We start from the raw sequence: 25,118 nt of genomic DNA, 5'->3' as shown, positions 1-25,118 counted from the left end.
AGGCTGTTTTGAGAATGCCGGGGTACACTGAAGATGTACATTTTTTGGTCCTACAGGCCGAGTCTCTCTTATCTGAAATGCTTGGTTTCAGATTTTGAAATATTTGTCTGGGCTTGGGTTGAGCACCCCTCGTCTAGAAATCTGAAGTGCTCCAAATTCTGAAAAATTTTGAGCACCATTTCAGCACTCAGAAAGTTTTGGATTTTGCACTGTTTGGCATTCAGGATTTTCTTTTATTTTCTTCTTCTTTTTTTAGGTTTATTTTATTTTATTCTATTTGAAAGGCAGAGTTACAGAGAGAGGGATCTCTTCCATCCCCTGGTTTACTCCCCAAGTGGACGCAACAGTCAGGGCTGGACCAGGCCAAAACCAAGAGCCAGAAACTTCATCTGAGTCTCCCATGTGAGTGCAGGGGCCCAAGCACTTGGGCCATCTTCTGATACTTTCCCAGGCACATTAGCAGGGAGCTGGATCAGAAGTGGAGCAGCCAGGTCTTGAACCAGCTCCCACTTGGTATGCCGGCACTGCAGGTAGTAGCTTTACACGGTATGCCACAGCACCAGCCCCAGGGATTTTCACCTTAGGTATAGTCAATTTACGTGTGTCATTGGGCCCAGAATTCCCCCCAAAGAAGAGAGGATAGAATAGCGTTAGGGTAAGCAGGGACATGCAGGATGAGAGAAGGGGAAAAATATTCCAGTCTGCTTTCTACCAGCCTATGTAACTGAAGAGAAGGCAAAATGGTGGGGTTAGGTAGAAGGTGCGCCCCCTTGAAAAGGCCTACCGCACAGTACAGACAATTACCTCTCCACGTATTGGCTGCATTTGGTACCTTGCCTTCCCTCTAAATTATGTCTCCAAATAAAATAAAACAGCAGCTGGGTGAAAGCTTGGGCAACTGGGAGCCCACTCTGGGTGATCGCAAAGGTTGGGGACATTGAGGTTTGAGATTTAAATAGCTTGGAATGTCTATTGTCTTCCCTGAAGAGCAGAACCAATCTTGGATATTGTGGACACAGATGCAGTTGGCACAAGCTTAAAAAAAAAAAAAAAAAAGCACATGTGAGCTTCTTTCTAAGACCCAGTAATCCTCTTGAGCAAAGTAAGGATTCGGCCTCGCTCACAAACAAGGCTCTGAGGTCTTTTTTTTTTTTTTTTTTTGCGGAGATTCCTCGGCTGATGCCAGGTTTAGCAAGGGACCTATTTTCTCCTGGTGAATGACCACCTCCATTTCCATTTTTAAAATCCCCTTCTTTACATGGGTCTAGCACTGGAGCTTGCTTACATACAGATGGGAGAGAAAAGGGCCGGCTCCTGTGGACCCCAGGAATCTTTTAGAATAGAGTCCCCCACCTGGCTGTGCCTGAGCAGAAGACCCAAGGCTGCAACAGCTCAGGGCTGGGCCCAGCCTCATGTTTTCATCCTTGACCTTGAGGAACCATTTCTTTCTCACCAGCCACTGGGTCGTCTGTGCCAGTCTGTTTCAAACGGGTCCAGGTATTGCCCTCTGGAGTTAAATATTGTATCCCTCCCCAGCGCTTTGGGCATTTTGCAGCTGCCCTTCTCAAGGAAACGTAGAGCTCCTCATGACACACCGTGCTGCCACACTGCTCTGGTGACTTGGCCGTCACCTCTCCCATGTGCACCACACTGCCGGAGTGATCATAGCTGCCATTGTCCAATGGCTGTTGTGCTTCGAGGTGGCTGATACCCAGTCCCTTTTGACGGGCACGGCCCTGAGACTCCAAGAGAATAGTGACTGGAATGTGTCCGAGCTCAGACTGGAGCCCGGCTCGCTCTGGCTGCATATCTTTCAGTGAGATGAGAGGTTGGAAACTGCTTCTTACTCCACGTAGATTCCAACGTGGAGCCTACACACGTGCCGGTGTCGAGTTTGTGTTTTCCCAGCATCTGTCATTCATGCCTTTTTATCACCGAGGTTCATGGACTGGTAAGGGTCAGGGGGAACCTGAAGCTCATGGGCTAAACCCAGGACGTTCAAGTGACTTGGCCGCAGTGTTACAGAGAGGGTCTGGGGCGGGTCTCCCAGCTGCTGGGCTGGCCCTGTTGCTCTCTGTGGTAGTACGTGAGTATCTGCTCATTTTTGATGCCTCGTCAACCATCCACACTTCATTTTCCTAATGGTTTGTGTGACTGAGGCAGCAGCAGTGACCAAATGCACTTTTGTCTTTTGCACCTGTCGTGTTGCTGCTTGTTCGCTCCTCTCACCAGAGGCAGAATCTTTGCAGAGTGCTTAGAGGTCGTTAGTGCTACTGTGGCACGCACCGTGGTCGAGGAGAGGGCTGGCACGGCAGTTTGGAGGGGGACATGTTTTAGTTGGCCTTTCGTGACAGTCCCAGGCTGTGCGACGTCAGCCCTTTGCAGTCTCGGCTGGAGAGTTCTCTGCACCCCTCTCCCGCCTGCTCCTGCAGACCCACGGATGGTGAACCCATCCAGCAGCTATGCAGGGAGCCCGACAGGAAGCTGCTCTCTTGTCCACTCAGAACATATCTTTACTAAACAAATACTTGTTGAGCATCATCTCTGGGGACCTTATCAGGCCAAGGAAGAAAAGAGAATCCCAAATAAGAGTGAAACGTGTAAGAACTGGGTCTGGTTCCAGTTCTGTTTCCACCAGAGAGAGGCTGGGCATCATCCCTCTGCTGCTGTGAGTCTGGGTTTCCTGATCCGTAAAGTCAGAGTGACGTAGCATAAAGGCACCTGACTGCCTTAGAGGTTGATGGCGAAGACTGGACAGAGCTGACTTCTCCGTAAGGTAGCTCCATCATTGGAGACTGCTCCTTTGATCCCTGCCCTCTGTGAGGCCCATGGCGGGGACAGGAGGGAGAGGCACGCTCATATACGCAGTGTGAGAGAGTGAAGGAAAAGGAGAGGGAGGGGGCGGGTGTTCGGCACAGCAGTTAAGACGGCTCTGAGGGGCCGGCACTGTGGCTTAAAGGGTAAATCCAACGCCTGCAGTGCCAGCATCATATATGGGTGCTGGTTCGAGACCCAGCTGCTCCACTTCCGATCCAGCTCTCTGCTATGGCCTGGGAAAGCAGAAGATGACCGAAGCACCTGTGTGGGAGACCCAGAGGAAGCTGTTGGCTCCTGGCTTCAGATCGGCACAGCTCCAGCTGTTGCGGCCAACTGGGGAGTGAACCAGTGGATGGAAGACCTCTCTCTCTCTCTGCCTCTCCTCCTCTGTGTAACTCTGACTTTCAAATAAATAAATAATTCTTTAAAAAGATTAAGTGGACGAAACTTTTATTTTTTAAAAAAAGATTTATTTATTTATTTGAAAGGCAGAGTTACAGAGAGAGAGACAGTGATGTTCCAACTGCTGGTTCACTCCCCAGTGGCCACGATGGCCGATGCGGGGCCAGGCCAAAGCCAGGAGCCAGGAGCTTCTTCCAGGTGAGAGATAGTTAAACTTATGGTTCAGAAAGAAGCAGGAATACGTTGAATGCCAGTGGTAGAGACTGTATACATGGTCCACTTGGGAAGTTTTGGGGGAGGTCAAGGGAGAAAAAGCAGGCAGAGCAGGTGTAGATGGACCCAGGTGTGAGACATACAGAGCACTTCTGTGCGTGGCTGCTGAGCCATGCATGGCCCTGCACGCAGGCAGGCAGAGGGAGTCCGTAAAGAGCCCTCAGTAGCAGCCTCCGAGGGAAAGCCCTAGAAAGAATGCAGGCCTGAGGCGCTGCAGGGCAGGCTTCCAGATTGTAAAGAACGATTAGAAAAGCAAAAAAAGGAGAGCAATGCAGACAGTGGCCTAGAAGGTTAAGTCTCAGATATATAGGGGGCAGAGGTCAGTCACGGGGACAAGGGGACCTTTATGGAAAGGGTAGTTTGTGGAGAATGTCCGGGAGACCTTTGATAGGTGATCAGTCATGAGAAATGAGGAGCAGTAAGAGCAGAAAGCTGGACCCAAGGGCACCAGGGCTTAAAAACCGTCCTCTCTGCACTGGAAGCACTAGAATTCAGGCCTTTTATTTTATGTGTCTTGAAGACGCAAGGGGAACTTTGAGCAGTGATGTTCGAGACCTGGTAACTCAACATAAAGGGGTGGGGCTGGTGCTGTGGCATAGCAGGTAAAGCTGCCACCAGCAGTGCCGGCATCCCATATGGTTGCTCCACTGCCGATCCAGCTCCCTGTAACAGCCTGGGAAAGCAGCGGAAAATGGCCCAAGTGCTTGGGCCCCTGCACCCACATGGGGGACCTAGATGAAGCTCCTGGCTCCTGGCTTCGGCCTGGTCTAGCTCTGGTCATTGCAGCCATTGGGGCAGTGAACCAGAGGGTGAAAGCTCTCTCTCTGACTTTCAAAACAAATTTAAAAATCTTTTAAAAAGAAAAGGAATGAATGCATAGAGAGATAATAAGAAGGCTAGCTCCACTCATGGAGCTCATGGAGCAGAGCAGAAGTGAGCAACTTGGGAAGCCAGGGACACGGCAGATCGTCATGAAAATGAGGACACGCACAGACCCAGATAAATCCAAAGGAATTTCTCCCTGGGGTCCTGAGGACCAGCTTAGCCCCACAGAAGTACACAGTATGTTGTTCATCACAGAAGAGCATTTGCTTCCTCAAAAAAGGCCAAAACACACACACACACACACACACACGGAGAGCCAGGCCAGGGGGTTGGCCATAGCCAGCAAACACTGTCCTGTCCATCCTGAGAAGGCCTGCCGCTAATGATATGGACCAAAAGTTAAGGCCAAGTCCTGTTTTCCAAAGAAATTGACTCATAGCCTCATTTAGAAGGAAGAAGACCCCCTCCCCAATCCATCTTCCCCAGATCATCTACTGCGAATACGAGTTTAAGGCCATAGAACTGGGGCTGGCATTGCGGCACCGTGGGGTAAGCTGCTGTCTGCAGCACCAGCGTCCCATATGAGCACTAAATCGAGTTCCATCTGCTCCACTGCTGATCCAGCTGCCTGCTGGTGCGCCTGGGAAGGAGACTTGTTTGGGGTTCCAGGCTCCTGGCTTCAGCTTGACCCAACCCCAGCTGTTATGGCCATTTTGAAGAGATGGAAGAAATCTCTCTCTAAAGAGAGAGATCTTTCTCTCTAACTCTGCCTTTCAAATAGCTAAATAATTTTTTTAACAAAGTGGGGGGGGGGCATAGAACTCACTTTGGCATGCATTAGACAATGAATTTGTGATTCGTTTAACAAGTACATGTTGTGTGCTTAGTGTGAGCCCCTCACTGTGCTGCCTGACCGTGTGTTGGCTTAAGAAACAAAGCTGAAGAAAAGCCAGGCCCGGACCTTGACCTGGGTGAGCTCAGTTTCTTGATGAAGCAGACACTGTGCAGGTGAGCAGTCATAGACAGCGATAAGGGCAGTGAAGGGAGAGATCAGGTGCCTGCCCTGCACGCCTACAGATCTTTGCGGCTCTGAAGAGGTGGTGCTTGACCTGGGCCCAAAAGGCTGTGAAGCAGCCAGCAAGAGATGAACTGGGTGGGGAGTGTCGTGACACGGCAGGTTATGCTGCTCTGTCTGAGTGCCTAGAATTGAGTAGACATCTATCTGCCTGAGGCTGGTGGTACCACTGGGTGCCGACAGGGGGCACCATTCCCTGATGCGAGGAAAGCTTGTGGTGGAGTCTGTTAACTCCAGGGGGCAGTTGGCATAGCAACCTGAGGCGGGGGGGGGGGGGAAGAAATGTGTGTTCTGGGGACAGCATGAGTTCAGTGTGCAGGTAAGCAGTCTATGGGTAGATGAGGTGGGGCAGAGAAGGGTAGAGAGAATGATTCCAGGGCTGTCGGAAGATGGCTCCTCCCGTACTCATTCCAGGACTGTTTTCCACCCAGATTTCATTTCCTTAGAACATAAGAGTTTAAGAATATTAATTAGGGGGCCGGCGCTGTGGCGCAGCGTGTTATAGCCCTGGACTGCAGTGCTGGTATCCCTTAGGGGCGCCGGTTCTAGTCCCGGCTGCTCCTCTTCCAATCCAGCTCTCTGCTGTGGCCTGGGAAAGCAGTGGAAGATGGCCCAGGTCCTTGGGCTCCTGAACCCATGTGGGAGACCTGGAGAAGCTCCTGGCTCCTGGATTTGGATCAGCGCAGCTCCGGCTGTTGTGGCCATCTGGGGGAGTGAACCAGCAGATGGAAGACCTCTCTCTGTCTCTACCTCTCTCTATAACTCTGTCTTTCAAATAAATGAAATAAATCTTTTTTTTTTAAAAAAAAATATTAGTTGGCCAGATTATTCCAGAAGGGTTTAAAGCAGCACAGGTGTGCTTATAGTAGGTGGGGTGTGTCCAGATAGCACAGTCAGGTGCTGGGGTCTCTGTCTGGCCTCGGGAGCCTACTCCCCCAGAGCAGTGGCTGCCCTGTCCTGGCCAGGAGCAGGTAGATTAGCAGGGTGGGGGGATGCCGTGACTTACTCTGGGGGTCCGCTGGAGGGAACGAGTAGCAGGGCAACATAGCTTGGGAGGGCAGTGCTGGGGCAGTGCTGGTTTCTACCAGGTGTTGAAAGGAGCCATAGCCGGCGCCACAGCTCACTAGGCTAATCCTCTGCCTGTGGCACCGGCACCCTGGGTTCTAGTCCTGGTCGGGGTGCCGGATTCTGTCCCAGTTGCTCTTCTTCCAGTCCAGCTCTCTGCTGTGGCCTGGGAAGGCAGTGGAGGATGGCCCAAGTGCTTGGGCCCTGCACCCACATGGGAGACCAGGAAGAAGCACCTGGCTCCTGGCTTTGGATTAACACAGTGCGCCAGCTTTAGCGGCTATTTGGGGGGTGAACCAACGGAAGGAAGACCTTTCTCTCTGTCTCTCTCACTGTCTAACTCTGCCGTCCAAAAAAAAAAGAAAGGAGCCATATAAATCCTGGGACGCACGCGACAACCTTCTGTTCCCTGCCTTCCATGTCTGCTACACTGGCCTGCTCTGGCAGCCAGCTCTTTGCTGCCACAGCCTGCACCCCTGGCCCTGTGTCTCTAGGTGCCTTGCAGGAAGTGGTGGGGGGAAGGGAAAAGAGAAAGACTGAGCCTTGAGAGTCCATGCCATTGCGCTGAAAGGTCAGAGCCAGCAGTTGTGGTTGAGGCAAAAAAAAAAAAAAAAGAAAAATGAGGAAGTTATTGAATGCCACAAAGGTCCCATGAAAGCTGGGGCCTGGATATTTCTTCCCAGTAGACATCAGGATCCTGGGGAGACACTGAGGGGAACAGCCCTTCCCCTGGTGGCCTTCGGGTGTGCTTTTTTTTTTTTTTTTTTTAAAGAAGCTTTATTTATTTATTTATTTGAAAGGAAGAGTTCCAGGGGAGGGGGAGAGACAGACACAGAGAGAGAGCTTCCATCTACTGGTTCATTTCCCCAAATGGCTGCAATGACCAGAGCTGAGCCAGGCCGAAACCGGGAGCTTCTTCCGATTCTCGCACATAGGTGCAGGGGCCCAAACACTTTGGCCATTCTCCATTACTTTCCCAGGAGCATTAGCAGGAAGCTGGATCAGAAATAGAGCAGCCAGGATTTGAACCGGTGCCCATATGGGATGCCAGCACTGCTTACCCACTCCGCCACAGCACTGGCCCCTGGAGTGTGGCGTTTGCATCCCTGGAATCTTTATGTTTAGGTATGGGACGGTGAGATGCCTCTGAGTCTACTTTGGCCTCAGGGTAGGCTGTTGAGCTGTCGGGGTTGGTGTGTGTGAGGGTGTGGGAATCCTGACGGAGGACGGCCCAGGAGGCTTCCGCATGCAGTTCCAAGGCTCTGCGTCCCGTTCTCCCCGCCACACGCGAGGCCTGCGTGGTTACGGGTGTTTTGCGTGACCTGTCACTGAAGGGAGCACTAAGCTGATGCTGGGACCGCAAGGCAGCCATGACCGAGGAAAGCAATGGCTGTCTTCACTCTCTAGAAACCAGATAGCAGCTCAGCGAGGCGGCTGTCCGTACCGTGATGGCTAAGTGCCGCGCTGCCGCCTGGGTGCCGCGCTCTGTTGGCAGTGTTTACCTGGATTACTCTTGTTTCTCAACAAATCCCACCCATGGAAGAGGTGGTCACTTTGCGCCCATTTCATAGATGAGAGAACTGAGGTGCCGAGAGGACAGTCTCAGAACTGGTGGTTGTGCGGAGCCAGGGCCTCTCCCCGCTCTTCCCATGGCTCCGAGCTGACGCACCAATGTCACTGAGTTCACAGATGACAGCGCCTCAACCAAGCTGCCACACTTCACATGCAGAATTACACTGAATACCTGCAGAGTCGGGAAGCCCACCCCTGGTGGGGAAAGTACAACCAAGGCTAAGGTGGAGACGTGAGCTTGGAGGTGGAAGCTCCCTGTTGACCTGCTGGTCATCTCCCCGTGCCGAAAATAAACAGGAATCCTTTACTTGCCTCGGGATTTCAGGGGAAAGGCTCTTTCGCTTCCCTCTATCTTCTAGAAATACAAGACCAGATGGACGGGGCTCCTTCGTGACAGCTGTTCCCTAATCCCCTCCCCTCCCCTCCCTCGGCCAAGGCCTGGGCAGGGTGTGGGGGAGCCTGAGGATGAGCCTGCCTATCGCATCTCAGCAGCTTGGAAAGTTTCCCTAAAATCCGAAACTGAAAACTCACCAGGGGTCCCCAGCAACCTGGGGTGATCAAAACCTCACGAAGGGGACAGTTGGATGACCGGGAGGCACCAAGAGCAGGCAGGGGTTGGGGGGTTTAGAGATTGGGCATCTGACACCCTGCCAGGGAGAAGAAATGTGCCCGTTCCCATGGCGGAACGCATTGGCCATGTGGGGCTTAAAATTCTTCTCTGACTCCCCGGGAGTATGGAGGAAAGGAGTTATGGGAATGGTGTTCGGGACTCGGGGTCAGGGGGTGGATTTAAATGGACGCACAAAAGGCTTGCCTCCCAGCGCAGTGGAATTCAAACAATCTGAAACAGTGCGAGCCCAGGAACTGGCATGTGCTACCCAGCTGCTGCCCACTGAACAGAGCCCAGGCTGTTTCTGGAGGGGCCTTGGGGAGAGCGGGGTAGCGGGGGCGTGGGTCAGGGAGCCACTTCGTTGATGGTTTGCTCGCGGGAGCTCCGCTGATCACTGATTCACCAGTGCTGAAGAACAGGGGAGTGTATAATAATAGTGCATCGTACTAGCGTTCGTCTTTCCTCCCCCTTGCTCAGGAAAGCTGGATTTTCCAAGATAAAGACACACACTTTTTTACTTTCTTTCTCCCCGAAACATACACAGGGGAGAGAGGAGATGCTAGGCGATGGGTTCACCTTCCTTAGAGATGAGAATACAGTCAGGTGCGAGCCTAGGACCCCAAAGCTGGCTGTGCACTGGGCTCACTTTCAGGCGTCTCTCTTGTTCCATTCATTTCTGCTTCTGCCTGTGGGCACCGTCGTGCTCAGCTGCTTGTTGTGCTGTTTCCCACAGAGATGCGTGTGCAGACCCAGGCCATGCGGACACTGGTGTGCCTAACTCCCTCAGCCCGGAGCCCCGCGCCTCTGAGCCCCAGCACAAGAAAGCAGCGTGGTCAGGAGGGGTTAAACTTCGGCTGAAGCACAGGTAAGAGGGGCAGAAAAAGACTCTTGGCTGCCAGGAGAGGGAGGTGGGGTGAGGAGGGTCAAGGGGGCAGGCTGATAAGAGAGGAAGGGGCAGAACAAGGAGGCCAGAGAGAAGTCCAGGGTTCGGAAGGATAATGGTTTTTTAAAATTAAACTTTATTAGTGAGACAGAGACAGTTCTAATCTGCTGGCTCACCTCCCAGATGCTCTCAACAGCCAGGGCTGGCCCAGTTTCCAAAGCTGGGAACTCAGTCTGGGTCTCCCGTGTGGATGGCAGAGGCTAAAGTACTTGAGCCATCACCTGCTGCCTCCCAGGATGCATTAGCAGGAAACTGGATCAGAAGTAGAGCGGGGACTTGAGCTGGGTGGGCACTCTGATCTGGGATGTGGGTACCTTCACCACTACACCAAACACCCACACACCAGGACGATGATTTTTTTTTTTTTAAGATTTGTTTATTTATTTGAAAAGCAGAATTACAAGGTTGGGGCAGAGGGGAGTGATCTGATCTGTTTTCCATCTGCTGGTTCACTTCCCAAATGGCTGCAACAGGCAGGGCTGGGTCAGGCCAAAGCCAGCAGCCAGGAGCTTCTTCCAGGTCTCCCTATAAAGCAGTCCCTGAAAGCTGAGTAGAGCAAATAAACCTCAGTGTCGATTTGGTCTCCTAATCACAAAGACGTGGTTTTTCCAACAAGCTGGGATGTTCTCGTTAGCACAGCTGCCTCTGGCCAACAGCTCAGTGCCTGTACCAAGGGAATATGTGGGGGAACAGGTGGATGGCAATTGCCTCTTGAAGATGTCAGGAGCTCCACGTAGCTACGTCACTCCTGCTTAGAACCTGCCAGCTGGATCTTTTACTTTGTTTTACGATGAGCATTCTGTGTCCACGGGTCTTGTTTCCATAGCCATGCGAGCCTCTTAGGAAGTTTGACCTCTTAATGCTTTTCCTGTTCCCCAAGGCCTCTCCACAACCACGTGTTACTGATAGGGGATTCAACGTGGAAACTGGAGGAATTTCATGCAGTTGTATTCACATCCCAAGTCCTATTTGGGCTTTTTTTTTTTTTTTTTTTTTAATGCTTCTTATTTTTAAATTTTTTTAGACTCCTAGAAATGTTGTAAAGATAATAGTGTAGAGCTTTCTCATCTGCCTGTCCCACAATGTTCCCTGATGTTAACAGTTTTTATAACCATAGTTCAAATATCAAAATAAAGAAATTAGCATTGGCAGTTGGTAATAATTACAGACTTATTTAGGTTTCACACCGCTGATGTCCTTTTTCTGTTCTGAGACCCTACGTGGTATTTCGCTGTCACATTTCCTTGGTCTTCTCTGATCTGTGACACTTCCTCTGTCTCTCTGGTTTTATGACCTTGCCACTTCGGAAGAGCCCTGGACAGGTATTTTGTGGAATGCCTCCTATTTAAGGGTATCCGACATCCTCTCATGTTAGGCTGAAGCCACACTTTTCTGGCAGGAACATCACAGAGTGATGGATCCCTCCTCGTGTGTCATATCAGGGGCCACGGGAGGAGGATGTTTCATTCCTGGTGATGTTAACCTTGATTACCTGGTTACAGTGAAATCTGGTGTGTCTCTCCACTGTAAAGGTACAGTCTGTCTGTTTGTAATTAATATCTTGGGCAAGATAACTTTGAGGCTATGCAAATATCCTATCTCCTCAAACTTTCGCCACTGATTTTTTTTTTTTTTTTTTTTTTTTTTTTTGATAGGCAGAGTTAGACAGAGAGAGACAGAGAGAAAGGTCTTCCTTTCCGTTGGTTCACCCCTCAAATGGCCGCTACGGCCGGCACTGCGCCGATCCAAAGCCAGGAGCCAGGTGCTTCCTCCTGGTCTCCCATGTGGGTACAGGGCCCAAGCACTTGGGCCATCCTCCACTGTACTCCCAGACCACAGTAGAGAGCTGGACTGGAAGAGGAGCAACTGGGACTAGAACCAGGGGTGCTGGCACCGCAGGCAGAGGATTAGCCAAGTTTTGAAAGGCAGAATTACAGAGAGAGGGGGAGGGACAGAAAGATTATCCATTCACTGGCTCACTCCCCAAATGGCTGCAGTGGTCAGGGCTGGACTAGGCTGAAGCCAGGAGCTAGGATCGAGGTCTCCCACATGGGTGGCTGGGGCCCAAGCACTTGGGCCTTCTTTTGTGGCCTTCTCGGGTGCATTATCAGGGAGCTGGATCAGAAGTGGAGCAGCTAGAACTTGACCTAGCAACCATATGGGATGCCGATGCGACAGAAGGTGGCTTAACCCTCTTAAGCATGATGCCGTCCCCATCTCCTGATTTTTAAAGATTCATTTATTCATCTGAAAGTCAGAGAGACAGAGACATCTTCCATTCACTAGGTCACTCCCCAAATGCCCACGACAGCCAGGGCTGGGCCAGTCTGAAGCCAGGAACCTGGAAATCCATCTGGTTTCCTACATAGGTGGCAGGGACCCAAGGTCCTGGGCATCGTGTGCTCCTTTTCCAGGTACCTTAGCAGGGAGCTGGATTAGAAGCCCCGGAGCCAGGACATACTGAGCTGGCACTTGGATACGGATGTGGCGACTTAACCTCTGTGCCGCAACGCACACCCCTCTCCGCTCCTGTTAAACATCTGCCTGTGACAACACCACTGTGATGTTCTGAAGATGATTCTGGATTCCTTTTATTCCATCTGCATTTATTAACTGGAGTTCTGTAAAGAGAAGCTGGACCCAGACTACTGATTTTTATCAATAAGGGCTCCTTCATATTTCTTTTATTCTCCATTATAATCCAGTAGTATTGTGATGTATTGTGTTCAAATTGTTCTGGCTTTGACACTTGGGAGTCCTTTCAAGCCTGTCTGATCTGAGTCCTCTCTGAAACACGGAAAGGGGTGAGGTGCTGCTGTCTTGTTCTTATATGCGGAGAAAGCAGACCATGATGTGCTTTTCATCTTCCCAAGAATCGTACGAGTGTTGAGCTGGGCGGCTGGCAATAGACCAGTTTGTTACACAGGCCAGTAGGCTGATCCTGGAAGTGGAAAGGCCTGAGCCAAACCAAGGCCGTGAGTCACACACACATATTGCTCCTTCTTCAGGGGGAAATAGCCAGAGAGGATTTTCTCACTTTCTTAGAAGAAAAGGGAGGAAAAATTTCCTTCCCTCCAGGTATTGACAGCTGAGAGAGCGACAGCGAGCGAGCGAGCACGTGCACTTTTAGTGGCCCAGGGCTGAATATTCTCACAAATCAGTTTCATCCTTCCTGTCCTGTTTAGATCCTTGAATTCTAACTCGTCACTAAAAATCCTCTGTCTTACCTTCTAGGCATAAACTTCTCCCTAAAATGTGGCCAGCCTCGGGTTAGGGTAGTTCAGTGAGCTGGCAAAGGAGAGAATGTTCTAACCTCAAACTGAAGATCTTCCAAGCCACTGCTTCCTCCCCCAAGCTCGCCTTCCTTCCTCATGTCTGCCACCAGTCCCCGCGGTCATCAGCTCTCTGCTCTGTTGTAAGCATTCACCCTAACGTGATGGTCTTCATGTGCTCTGTGAAGTCAGTCAGGAAGAGCGTGTGGATAATGGAGGCTCAGGGTTTGACTCCTAGTTCCTGCTCACCTGAGCAGCAGGGTTAGTTCTACTGGCCCTTTGCACCTCCCTGGGCAGGGAGTCCTGCCCCCGGGGGCTGTCTTGGTGTTCTCTGGACAGCGTCCCTTAGGCAGGCTCCTCAACATGTTGTTACAGAACCCATGCTTCAGTAGCCTCCGAACCGGGGAAGCTTAACACATCTTGTGCACTTGTGCAGACAGTGGCATTTTTGCATGTGGAGGAGGGCACGGGTTAGCAGAGATCATTTCAGAAGACTTCCTGGTTTCAGTTTGGCACATTTTATAAGCGGATGATTTTCCATACTGCGCTCCTCCTCCTGCCCACAAAGAAGAATTCTGGCATTTCTAAGCTATGTGCGCTTGTCCAAAATGTTGGTTCTTCTCAGGAAAAGTTCCTGAGGGTCGCCTTGTCCTCGTCTCTCGTACAGGCCAGGAACCGAGTCTTATTGGCCAGTGTACAGAGGTGCCTAGTAGCGAGTCCTCCCCCTTGCCCTGCGCTCCAAGTTCAGGGCAGTGCGGGCTGTCTGACTGCAGGCTCCTGGAACTGCTGGAGGCCTTTCCAGCCTGGAGGAGCAGGGCGAGATGGCTCTTTATTCCACCCCGGAATATGACGTCAGATTGGCCAGAGGGCTGCTCTCTGGGGTGTTTCTGTTTGTCACAAGGTAAGTCCAGGCTGTGCTACAATGGGCTTCAGAATCTTTCCGTTTCAGGATTCGAAACTGTCCAGCCTCTAACCAGGTCTATTCGATGTGCGTGTTTCATGTCTTTATGATGAAAAATATCCACCTGTAGGTTAAGTGTAAGCCTATCTATCTAGTTGTCATGATGTGTTGCATTATTTGAGCACGTCACATGACTTATGTACTATTGATATCTGGGAATCGCCAGTCATTCTGTCTCTTGTACATACACAGTCTCCATATTTCTTACGATGCACAGTTCTACAGTGGCTTCTCAATCTCATCCAAATTAGCCAATGCTTTGTGTTGTGTACTTCATGGTTTTGCTTCCCCACTTCCTTGGGGACCTTTCAGGGTTAACTGTTTCTGTTTCCTACAGGCAGTGCCTGTGTGCCAGTAGCCAGGCTTCTCTCTGTTCATATGACGGCCGCTTCTATATAGAAAGCAAGTTTTGATGTTGTTTTACCTTCCCTTATGCATTCTCTGATGTTCTTCCTTGAGATGGATCTGCATTTCCAGCCTATGTCATTTTCTTTCTCTCCAAAGAGCTTTTTTCTTGCAAGGTGGGACTGTTGGCAACAGATTCCCTCCATTTTTATGTCCTGAGATCGTCTTTCTCCCTTTACCCTCAAAGGATAAAGGATAATATCACAGGTTACAGAATTCTAGCTTAGGTTTGTTTGTTTTGTTTTGTTTTTTTCTTCTCAACACCATGAATATTTCACTGCACTCTCTTCTTGCTTGCGTGGTTTCTAAGGAGAGGCCAGATGTCATCTTTCCTCCTCCATGGGCGTTCTTCCTCTGGTGCTGACAGGCTGGTGTCTTTATCCTTGGCTTTCTGTAAGTTTGGAAATGATACTCCGAGGTACAGTTTTCCTGCCATTGCCCCTGCTTGCTGTTCTCTGAGCTTCCTGGAGCTGTGGTTTGGGGTCTGACGTGTATTTTGGGAAAGCTCTTAGTCGTGACGGTTCCAAATATTTCTTCTGGTTCAGATTGCCTGGTATCTATGACTTAACTCCAGTGCAGCTGAAGGTTTAGATACTTTGTTTTCTCTTCCCTTATTCACAGTCATTTGAATTCAGCTTTTATCCTTATATAACCTGGATTGAAAATGTTTGTTGGGCTTCATGCCAGTGCTTGCTTCTAGGGATGCTTTTACTTCAAAGAGGATATAATATGGAAAGAACAGGTGGACACAACCAGGTAATAGTCTAGATCTCAAACTGACTTGGATATTTGTTTTATGAATATGGGCATTTTACTATTATATCACATAAAAGCTAAAAAAATGAACATCTTCTATTATAAAATACACTCATAGGGATCACAAGGCTGGTTTTTCAAGTTTTATTTGGCATTCTTTCATCTGAGAGTGAACAGGAGATCATTCTTCTGAGTCTCATTATAGTCTCCCCAGGTCTCAGGTTCAGTGCGAACAGTGGTAGTGGTCAAACTCCTCCATGTTGTAAAATTTATTATGGAAATATCAGCAGGGGCCGGCGCCGCGGCTCACTAGGCTAATCCTCCGCCTTGCGGCGCTGGCACACAAGGTTCTAGTCCCGGTTGGGGCACCGATCCTGTCCCAGTTGCCCCTCTTCCAGGCCAGCTCTCTGCTGTGGCCCCGGAGTGCAGTGCTTGGGCCCTGCACCCCATGGGAGACCAGGAGAAGCACCTGGCTCCTGCCATCGGATCAGCGCGGTGCGCCGGCCACAGCGTGCCAACCGCGGTGGCCATTGGAGGGTGAACCAACGGCAAAGGAAGACCTGTCTCTCTGTCTCACTGTCCACTCTGCCTGTCAAAAAATTAAAAAATAAATAAAAAATTAAAAAAAAAGGAAATATCAGCAGGAATCAAGGAGTTGTGGAGCAAGTGTTCTCAACTTTTCAGCTGCTCTGTCTTAGAATTTTCACTAGTACTTTTATTCAAATCCCAATATTTGGAAACTATTATCATCAGTTATTTTTTTCCAGTATAATAGATTCTTCTTTTTATCATTAACTAAACTTTTTAAACTAAAATTAGTTTTCTGCCCTTTCCTTCTTATCTGTGGTCTTAAGTGAAGGGGCAGACAGTGAAACAGACATGAGAGAAACTGACCACAATGCCTCAGATATTTCCCCAAGAATTCAGTCTTTGTGGTGCTAGTGGTCTGGGAGGGGATTTATTTGTTTTTATTTAATGGTGTGGTATTTAGAGGAAATCATTATCAAAAGGCAAGGCATCTGCCACACACACACACACATACACACACATACACACACACAACATAATTCTTTCTTCATCTTCTTCATCTGTTTTGACAAAGTGCAATTCAAATTACTCTTGAGCATGATATTAAAATGAACGAAATTGACTTGGAAATATGTTGGTTGGTACTGGATTCCTTTGAACTCTCAAAGGACAGTCTCCCGTGGATGTCTACATCCAGGAGGAGAGTTCCTGCTATGGAGGGAGGGTAGCTTTGTGCTCCCACTCGGGCCTACGGTCCCGGGTAGAGGGGAGAAGCCACATACCTTTGACTGTGCCTTCTGAGTTGCTTCTCCTTTGTGTGCCAGTAGGAAAGTCCCCAGGCATCTTTTCCCACGAACTCAGTAGTACTTCCGGGGCACATGTAATACTTCCTGTTCTCCACAGCTGTCTGAGCCAGGTCCCCTGTATCTGTGGAAGACAACACCACCCTGCTTGGAAGTAGTATCTGTAGCCTGAGCCACAGCAGCCCATCCTGAGATAGGAACAGTAGGGGAAATTGTTAAAATTCTAACATTTGAAGAAATCGGTAGGAATAATTCCCCCATCCCTCCTCAAGCAAATAAAATGCCTGGTTACAAATTGAGATTTGAGAGACAGATATTATTTATGTAGTTCTATTTATGTTGTACTAGCATAAGTGAATTTGAAAGTCAGTGAATGAGGGCAGTTTTTTGGCTCAGAGGTTGAGATGCCAGTTGGAACGCCCACATCCGGTATTGGAGTACCTGGGTTCTGTTGCCAGCTGCACCTCTGATTCCAGCTTCTTACTGATGCTCAGCCCAGGAGGTAGCAGGTGGTGGCTCAAGTACTTGGGTTCCTCAAATCTACATGGGAGACCTGGATTCATTTCATGGCTCCTGGCTTCCATCTGGCCCATAACTGGCTTTTGCAGGCATTTGGGGAGTGAACCAGCAAATATCTCTCTCTCTCTCTCTATGTATCTGTCTCTCTTTATACCTTTCAAATAAATATGAATAAATAAAAAATTAATAAATAAACACTCAGAGAATTTTTTAAAAGTCAATGACTGGCGGAGCCAGGGTTGTGGCTCAGCAGGTTAAGCCATCCCCTGCAACACTAGCGTCCTGGATGAACACTGTTTGCAGTCCCGGCTGCTCCTCTTCCAATCCAGCTCCCTCCAAATGTGCCTGGGAAAGCAGTGGAGGGTGGCCCAAGTGCTTGCACCCCTGCTATCCATGTGGCAGACCCAGATGGAGTTCCTGGCTCCCGATTTCAACCTGGTCCAGCCCTGGCCATTGTGGCCCTTTTGGGAAGTGAACCAGAAGATGGAAGATTTCTCTGTGTCTCTCCATTTCTCTCTGTAACCAACTCTGCTTTTCAAATAATTAAACAAATACACACACCCACACCCACACCCACACATATATTTATGTGTGTGTGTGTATATATATATATATATATATATAGTCAGTGACTGGCAAAGATGCTATTACAGATCATAGGTATTATGATCTGCTTACATCAAATTCCACTATGGCTTACGTGCAAATGTTGATACATGGGAAGGACAGGGGATATTCTGATTCCTCTGTGTGTCAGAGTTGAGGGTAAAGGTCAAAAGAGGGCCCGGTTGCCCCTCTTCCAGGCCAGCTCTCTGCTGTGGCTAGGGAGTGCAGTGGAGGATGGCCCAGGTCCTTGGGCTCTGAACCCCATGGGAGACCAGGATAAGTACCTGGCTTCTGCCATCGGATCGGCGCGGTGCGCTGGCCGCAGCGCGCCAACCGTGGAGGCCATTGGAGGGTGAACCAACGGCAAAAAGGAAGACCTTTCTCTCTGTCTCTCTCACTGTCCACTCTGCCTGTCAAAAAAAAAAAAAAAAAAAAAAAAAAAAAAAAAAAAAAAGGTCAAAAGAGGGGAATAGTGAGAAAAAGAATATTTCCATAACATTGCCTCCTGGTGACTAAGTGAAAAACACCAACTCCCACTGCTAGTCCCCTCTCTTTTATAGTCATATTTTGGGTGGTAATCAGTAAAATTTAATCTTTAAATAATATTTTGGGGTAGAAGGTGAAGAAGAGATAAACTAGTAGTAAAAGGGGTAATAGGACAGGTATGGAGGAGAAAGGATACAGTATGCTCTTTTTTATGCCAATTTTATTTGTTTGAGTTTTAATCTGTATTTGAGCAGACTTCACTCTTGCCATGATTCAGTCATAAAAGCCAAAAGTCCCCAGGGCTTAGTATCAGGATGTGACATTTAAAAAGAATGTCTCTTTCCAGAACGGACTGTGTGTTGCTATGAGATTCTGTTACCTAATGCATACCTTTCTAACCGCTGAACTATTTTTAAAAGACGTACCTATGAGGCAATTATAGAAACCTGGGGAAAGGTGCTTGCTGGTCGTTTTTTGTGAAACCAGAAAGTCTGAAAGAGAGCCTGGAGGAGCCCAGAGGCAGTCCGGAAAATCAGGGTTTGGGATTCTCTGAAGAGCAGGTGGTTTTTCGGTAGTGACGCCTCTGGCAGCAGCATGAGTGTGCTACAGAAGGGGGACTGGTGTTTGGCTCAGCAGTCAGGACACTGCTTAAGGACCCCTGCGTCCCATATGGAACTCTGAGGCTCAAGTACCAGCTCTGCTTCCAATCCAGTTTCCTGCAAATGGACACCCTAGGAGGCAGCAGGTATGGCTGAAGTACTTGGGTTCCTGCCACTTGTGGGGGAGACCAGCAGTGAATTCTTGGCTCCTGGCTTCAGTGTGGCCCAACCTCAGCTGTTACAGGCATTTGGGGAGTGATTTCAAAAAGAGAAGAGTGAAATCTCTGTCTGCCTTTCAAATAAATAGAATTTTAAAACAAATTATGGGTCTCATTAAATTAAAATCTTATGTGCAGACAGTGGAATACCTAGCAGCTGAAAAGACACAGAAGTTTGAGAAAGTCCTGTTCAGTACTAATACAGAGTGATGGTCAATGTGGAGTACTGATACCGAGTGATGGCCAATGTGGAGTACTGATATCGAGTGCTGGCCAATGTGGAGTACTGATACCGAGTGATGGCCAATGTGGAGTACTGATATCGAGTGATGGCCAATGTGGAGTACTGACACAGAGTGATGGCCAATGTGGAGTACTGATATCGAGTGATGGCCAATGTGGAGTACTGATATCGAGTGATGGCCAGTGTGGAGTACTGATATCGAGTGATGGCCAGTGTGGGGTACTGATATCGAGTGATGGCCAGTGTGGGGTACTGATATGGAGTGAGGGCCACCGTGGGGTACTGATATCGAGTGATGGCCACCGTGGGGTACTGATATCGAGTGATGGCCAGTGTGGGGTACTGATATCGAGTGAGGGCCACCGTGGGGTACTGATATCGATTGATGGCCAGTGTGGGGTACTGATATCGAGTGAGGGCCACGGTGGGGTACTGATGTCGAGTGATGGCCAGTGTGGGGTACTGATATCGAGTGAGGGCCACGGTGGGGTACTGATGTCGAGTGATGGCCAGTGTGGGGTACTGATATCGAGTGAGGGCCACCGTGGGGTACTGATATCGAGTGAGGGCCACCGTGGGGTACTGATATCGAGTGAGGGCCACGGTGGGGTACTGATATCGAGTGGCCACCGTGGAGTACTGATATCGAGTGATGGCCACGGTGGGGTACTGATGTCGAGTGAGGGCCACCGTGGAGTACTGATATCGAGTGAGGGTCACCGTGGAGCCCTGATATCGAGAGATGGCCAGTGTGGGGTACTGATATCGAGTGAGGGCCACTGTGGAATACTGATAGCGAGTGATGGCCAGAGTGGAGTACTGATATCGAGTGATGGCCACTGTGGAGTACTGATATCGAGAGATGACCAGTGTGGAGTACTGATATTGAGAGATGGCCAGTGTGGAGTACTGATATCGAGTGATGGCCACCGTGGAGTACTGATATCGAGTGAGGGCCACCGTGGGGTACTGCTATTGAGTGAGGGCCACTGTGGGGTACTGATATCGAGTGAGGGCCAGTGTGGGGTACTGATATTGAGAGATGGCCAGTGTGGGGTACTGATACCGAGTGATGGCCAGTGTGGAGTACTGATATCGAGTGAGGGCCACCGTGGCGTACTGATATCGAGTGAGGGCCACCGTGGAGAACTGATATCGAGTGATGGCCACTGTGGAGTACTGATATCGAGTTATGGCCAGTGTGGAGTACTGATATCGAGTGATGGCCAGGGTGGAGTACTGATATCGAGTGATGGCCAGGGTGGAGTACTGATATCGAGAGATGGCCACTGAGGAGTACTGATATCGAGTGATGGCCAGGGTGGAGTCCTGATATTGAGTGAGGGCCACCGTGGAGTACTGATATCGAGTGATGGCCAGTGTGGAGTACTGATTTCGAGTTATGGCCAGTGTGGGGTACTGATATCAAGTGATGGCCACCGTGGAGTACTGATATCGAGTGAGGGCCACCGTGGGGTACTGATATCGAGTGAGGGCCACTGTGGGGTACTGATATCGAGTGAGGGCCACCGTGGGGTACTGATATCGAGTGAGGGCCACCGTGGGGTACTGATATCGAGTGAGGGCCACTGTGGGGTACTGATATCGAGTGATGGCCAGAGTGGAGTACTGATATCGAGTGTTGGCCACTGTGGAGTACTGATATCGAGAGATGACCAGTGTGGAGTACTGATATTGAGAGATGGCCAGTGTGGAGTACTGATATCGAGTGATGGCCACCGTGGAGTACTGATATCGAGTGAGGGCCACCGTGGGGTACTGATATCAAGTGAGGGCCACCGTGGGGTACTGATATCGAGTGAGGGCCAGTGTGGGGTACTGATATTGAGAGATGGCCAGTGTGGGGTACTGATACCGAGTGATGGCCAGGGTGGAGTACTGATATCGAGAGATGGCCAGGGTGGAGTCCTGATATCGAGTGAGGGCCACCGTGGAGTACTGATATCGAGTGATGGCCACCGAGGAATACCGATATCGCGTGATGGACACCGTGGGGTACCGATATCGAGTGATGGCCACGGTGGGGTACTGATATCGAGTGATGGCCAATGTGGCGTACTGATATCGAGTGATGGCCATTGTGGGGTACTGATATCGAGTGATGGCCAGTGTGGGGTACTGATATCAAGTGATGGCCACCGTGGAGTACTGATATCGAGTGAGGGCCACCGTGGAGTACTGATAAGGAGTGATGGCCGGTGTGGAGTACTGAAATCGAGTGAGGGCCACCGTGGGGTACTGATATCGAGTGAGGGCCACCGTGGAGTACTGATATCGAGTGATGGCCACCGTGGAGCACTGATATTGAGAGATGGCCAGAGTGGAGTACTGATATCGAGTGATGGCCAGTGTGGAGTACTGATATCGAGTGAGGGCCACCGTGGGGTACTGATATCGAGTGATGGCCAGTGTGGGGTACTGCTATCGAGTGATGGCCACCGTGGAGTACTGATAAGGAGTGATGGCCAGTGTGGAGTACTGATATCGAGTGAGGGCCACCGTGGGGTACTGATATCGAGTGAGGGCCACCGTGGAGTACTGATATCGAGTGATGGCCACCGTGGAGCACTGATATTGAGAGATGGCCAGAGTGGAGTACTGATATCGAGTGATGGCCAGTGTGGAGTACTGATATCGAGTGAGGGCCACCGTGGGGTACTGATATCGAGTGAGGGCCAGTGTGCGGTGCTGATATCGAGTGAGGGCCACCGTGGGGTACTGATATCGAGTTTTGGGCACCGTGGGGTACTGATATCAAGTGATGGCCACCGTGGAGTACTGATATCGAGTGATGGCCACCGTGGAGTACTGATATCGAGTTATGGCCAGTGTGGAGTACTGATATCGAGTGATGGCCAATGTGGGGTACTGATATTGAGTGATGGCCACCGTGGAGTACTGATATGGAGTGAGGGCCACCGTGGGGTACTGATATCGAGTGATGGCCACCGTGGGGTACTGATATCGAGTGAGGGCCAGTGTGGAGTACTGATATCGAGTGAGGGCCACTGTGGGGTACAGATATCGAGTGAGGGCCACCGTGGGGTACTGATATCGAGTGTGGGCCACCGGGGCGTACTGATATCGAGTGTGGGCCACTGTGGGGTACTGATATCGAGTGTGGGCCACTGTGGGGTACTGATATCGAGTGTGGGCCACTGTGGGGTACTGATATCGAGTGTGGGCCACCGGGGGGTACTGATATCGTGTGGGCCACCGGGGGGTACTGATATCGAGTGAGGGCCACCGTGGGGTACTGATATCGAGTGAGGGCCACCGTGGGGTACTGATATCGAGTGAGGGCCACCGTGGGGTACTGATATCGAGTGATGGCCACCATGGGGTACTGATATCGAGTGATGGCCACCGTGGGGTACTGATATCGAGTGATGGGCACCGTGGGGTACTGATATCGAGTTTTGGGCACCGTGGGGTACTGATATCGAGTGAGGGCCACCGTGGAGTACTGATATCGAGTGAGGGCCACCGTGGGTTACTGATATCGAGTGAGGGCCAGTGTGGGGTACTGATATCGAGAGAGGGCCAGTGTGGGGTACTGATATCGAGAGAGGGCCAGTGTGGAGAACTGATATCAAGTGAGGGCCAGTGTGGGGTACTGATATCGAGTGATGGCCAGTGTGGGGTACTGATACCGAGTGATGGCCAGTGTGGGGTACTGATACCGAGTGATGGCCAGTGTGGGGTACTGATACCGAGTGATGGCCAGTGTGGAGTACTGATACCGAGTGATGGCCAATGTAGGGTACTGATATCGAGTGATGGCCAATGTGGAGTACTGATACCGAGTGATGGCCACCGTGGAGCACTGATATTGAGAGATGGCCTGAGTGGAGTACTGATACCGAGTGATGGCCACCGTGGAGCACTGATATTGAGAGATGGCCTGAGTGGAGTACTGATACCGAGTGATGGCCAATGTGGAGTACTGATACCGAGTGATGGCCAATGTGGAGTACTGATATCGAGTGATGGCCAGTGTGGGGTACTGATATCGAGTGATGGGCAGTGTGGAGTACTGATATCGAGTGATGGCCAGTGTGGGGTACTGATATCGAGTGATGGCCAGTGTGGAGTACTGATATCGAGTGAGGGCCACCGTGGGGTACTGATATCGAGTGAGGGCCACCGTGGGGTACTGATGTCGAGTGAGGGCCACCGTGGGGTACTGATATCGAGTGAGGGCCACCGTGGGGTACTGATATCGAGTGATGGCCACCGTGGGGTACTGATATCGAGTGATGGCCAGTGTGGGGTACTGATATCGAGTGATGGCCAGTGTGGGGTACTGATGTCGAGTGAGGGCCACTGTGGGGTACTGATATCGAGTGATGGCCAGTGTGGGGTACTGATATCGAGTGAGGGCCACTGTGGGGTACTGATATCGAGTGATGGGCACCGTGGGGTACCGATATCGAGTGAGGGCCACCGTGGGGTACCGATATCGAGTGAGGGCCACCGTGGGGTACCGATATCGAGTGAGGGCCACCGTGGGGTACCGATATCGAGTGAGGGCCACCGTGGGGTACCGATATCGAGTGAGGGCCACCGTGGGGTACCGATATCGAGTGAGGGCCACCGTGGGGTACTGATATCGAGTGAGGGCCACCGTGGGGTACTGATGTCGAGTGAGGGCCACCGTGGGGTACTGATGTCGAGTGAGGGCCAGTGTGGGGTACCGATGTCGAGTGAGGGCCACTGTGGGGTACCGATATCGAGTGAGGGCCACGGTTGGGTACTGATATCGAGTGGCCACCGTGGGGTACTGATATCGAGTGAGGGCCACCGTGGGGTACTGATATCGAGTGAGGGCCACTGTGGGGTACTGATATCGAGTAAGGGCCAGTGTTGAGTACTGATGTCGAGTGATGGCCAGTGTGGAGTACTGATGTCGAGTGATGGCCAGTGTGGAGTACTGATGTCGAGTGATGGCCACTGTGGAGTACTGATATCGAGTGATGGCCAGTGTGGGGTACTGATATCGAGTGAGGGCCACCGTGGGGTACTGATGTCGAGTGAGGGCCACCGTGGGGTACTGATGTCGAGTGATGGCCAGTGTGGGGTACTGATACCGAGGGATGGCCAGTGTGGAGTACTGATACCGAGGGATGGCCAGTGTGGAGTACTGATACCGAGTGATGGCCAACATGGAGTACTGATACCGAGTGATGGCCAATGTGGAGTACTGATACCGAGTGATGGCCAATGTGGAGTACTGATATCGAGTGATGGCCAACATGTATTGTCGAGTGCAGAAAACCAGAGAAGAGTAGCACACGTGAGCCCTCTGGGGAAGGGGTGAAATGAGACTACACGTTCATATTTGCTTGTTTGCATAGTGAAACCTTAGCAAAGGTGTAGAGGAAGGGAACTCCAATAATTAGCTGTAGGGGACAAGAGGTAGGGGTGGGGGAACCTGGAGAGCAAGTGCAGCTGCCCTGAGAATTAACTCACTAATTATGATTAATCCTCTAATTACGATTCAAAAGAAGTAAAAATATGGGGGAAATACTAAGATTCAATAAATTTTGGTGATCAGTACATGGGTAGTCTTTATATTGATATGTTTAAGGTATTTCTTAATTCAAAAATAATTTCAGTTTTTCAATAATTTAAAAAATAGATGGGGTCAAATAGCAGTAACACACAGAAGCTTAAGAAACAGAGTTTCAACAAGTGTGTCATAAAGACCTCAACCCAAGCCTCTAAAGTGGTAATTCCAATAGGCTTAATTTACAAAATGCATTGACATACTGTATTTTACTTCTTTGCTTTTTGTAGCGGGGGAGCATTGGGGATTAAAGTAGAACTTTGTTGTGACTGACTTTGCCTTCATAATAGTATTGTACACTAAGTGAATGATGAATGGGCAGGCAGATAGGTTAGCGAGGGATTATGGTCATTTTTGTTTTGTGGTACTGGTAGTCTGTATTTTATATTCTTCAGCTTAATATTATTTTTGACATAATATTTTTGATTGATGTTATAATCAAAGGCTTATTGACTCTATTAAATAAAGAGTTCAACAAATAAAAAGACCATAGTCCAGCAGGAAAATAGGCAAGGGCTATAAACAGTTGTCAAATAGAAATGTGTTCAA

At 50.1% G+C, this 25,118-nt stretch overlaps 1 protein-coding gene across 2 annotated transcripts in view; it reads left to right on the top strand.

The window, feature by feature from the left end:
* SHROOM3 (shroom family member 3) overlaps positions 1–25,118 on the top strand; it is a 337,315-nt gene that overhangs the window by 259,518 nt on the left and 52,679 nt on the right. For both annotated transcript variants that reach the window (XM_062198626.1, XM_062198625.1), the window contains exon 3: positions 9,373–9,504. In XM_062198626.1, the coding sequence (XP_062054610.1) occupies positions 9,373–9,504 (132 nt within the window). The remainder of the gene's footprint in view (positions 1–9,372; positions 9,505–25,118) is intronic.

Source organism: Lepus europaeus, chromosome 8 (assembly GCF_033115175.1).
Source record: "Lepus europaeus isolate LE1 chromosome 8, mLepTim1.pri, whole genome shotgun sequence".
NCBI lineage: Eukaryota > Metazoa > Chordata > Mammalia > Lagomorpha > Leporidae > Lepus > Lepus europaeus.
The sequence above is the reverse complement of the archived record's forward strand: the minus strand, read 5'-3'. Positions and strand labels throughout refer to the sequence as shown.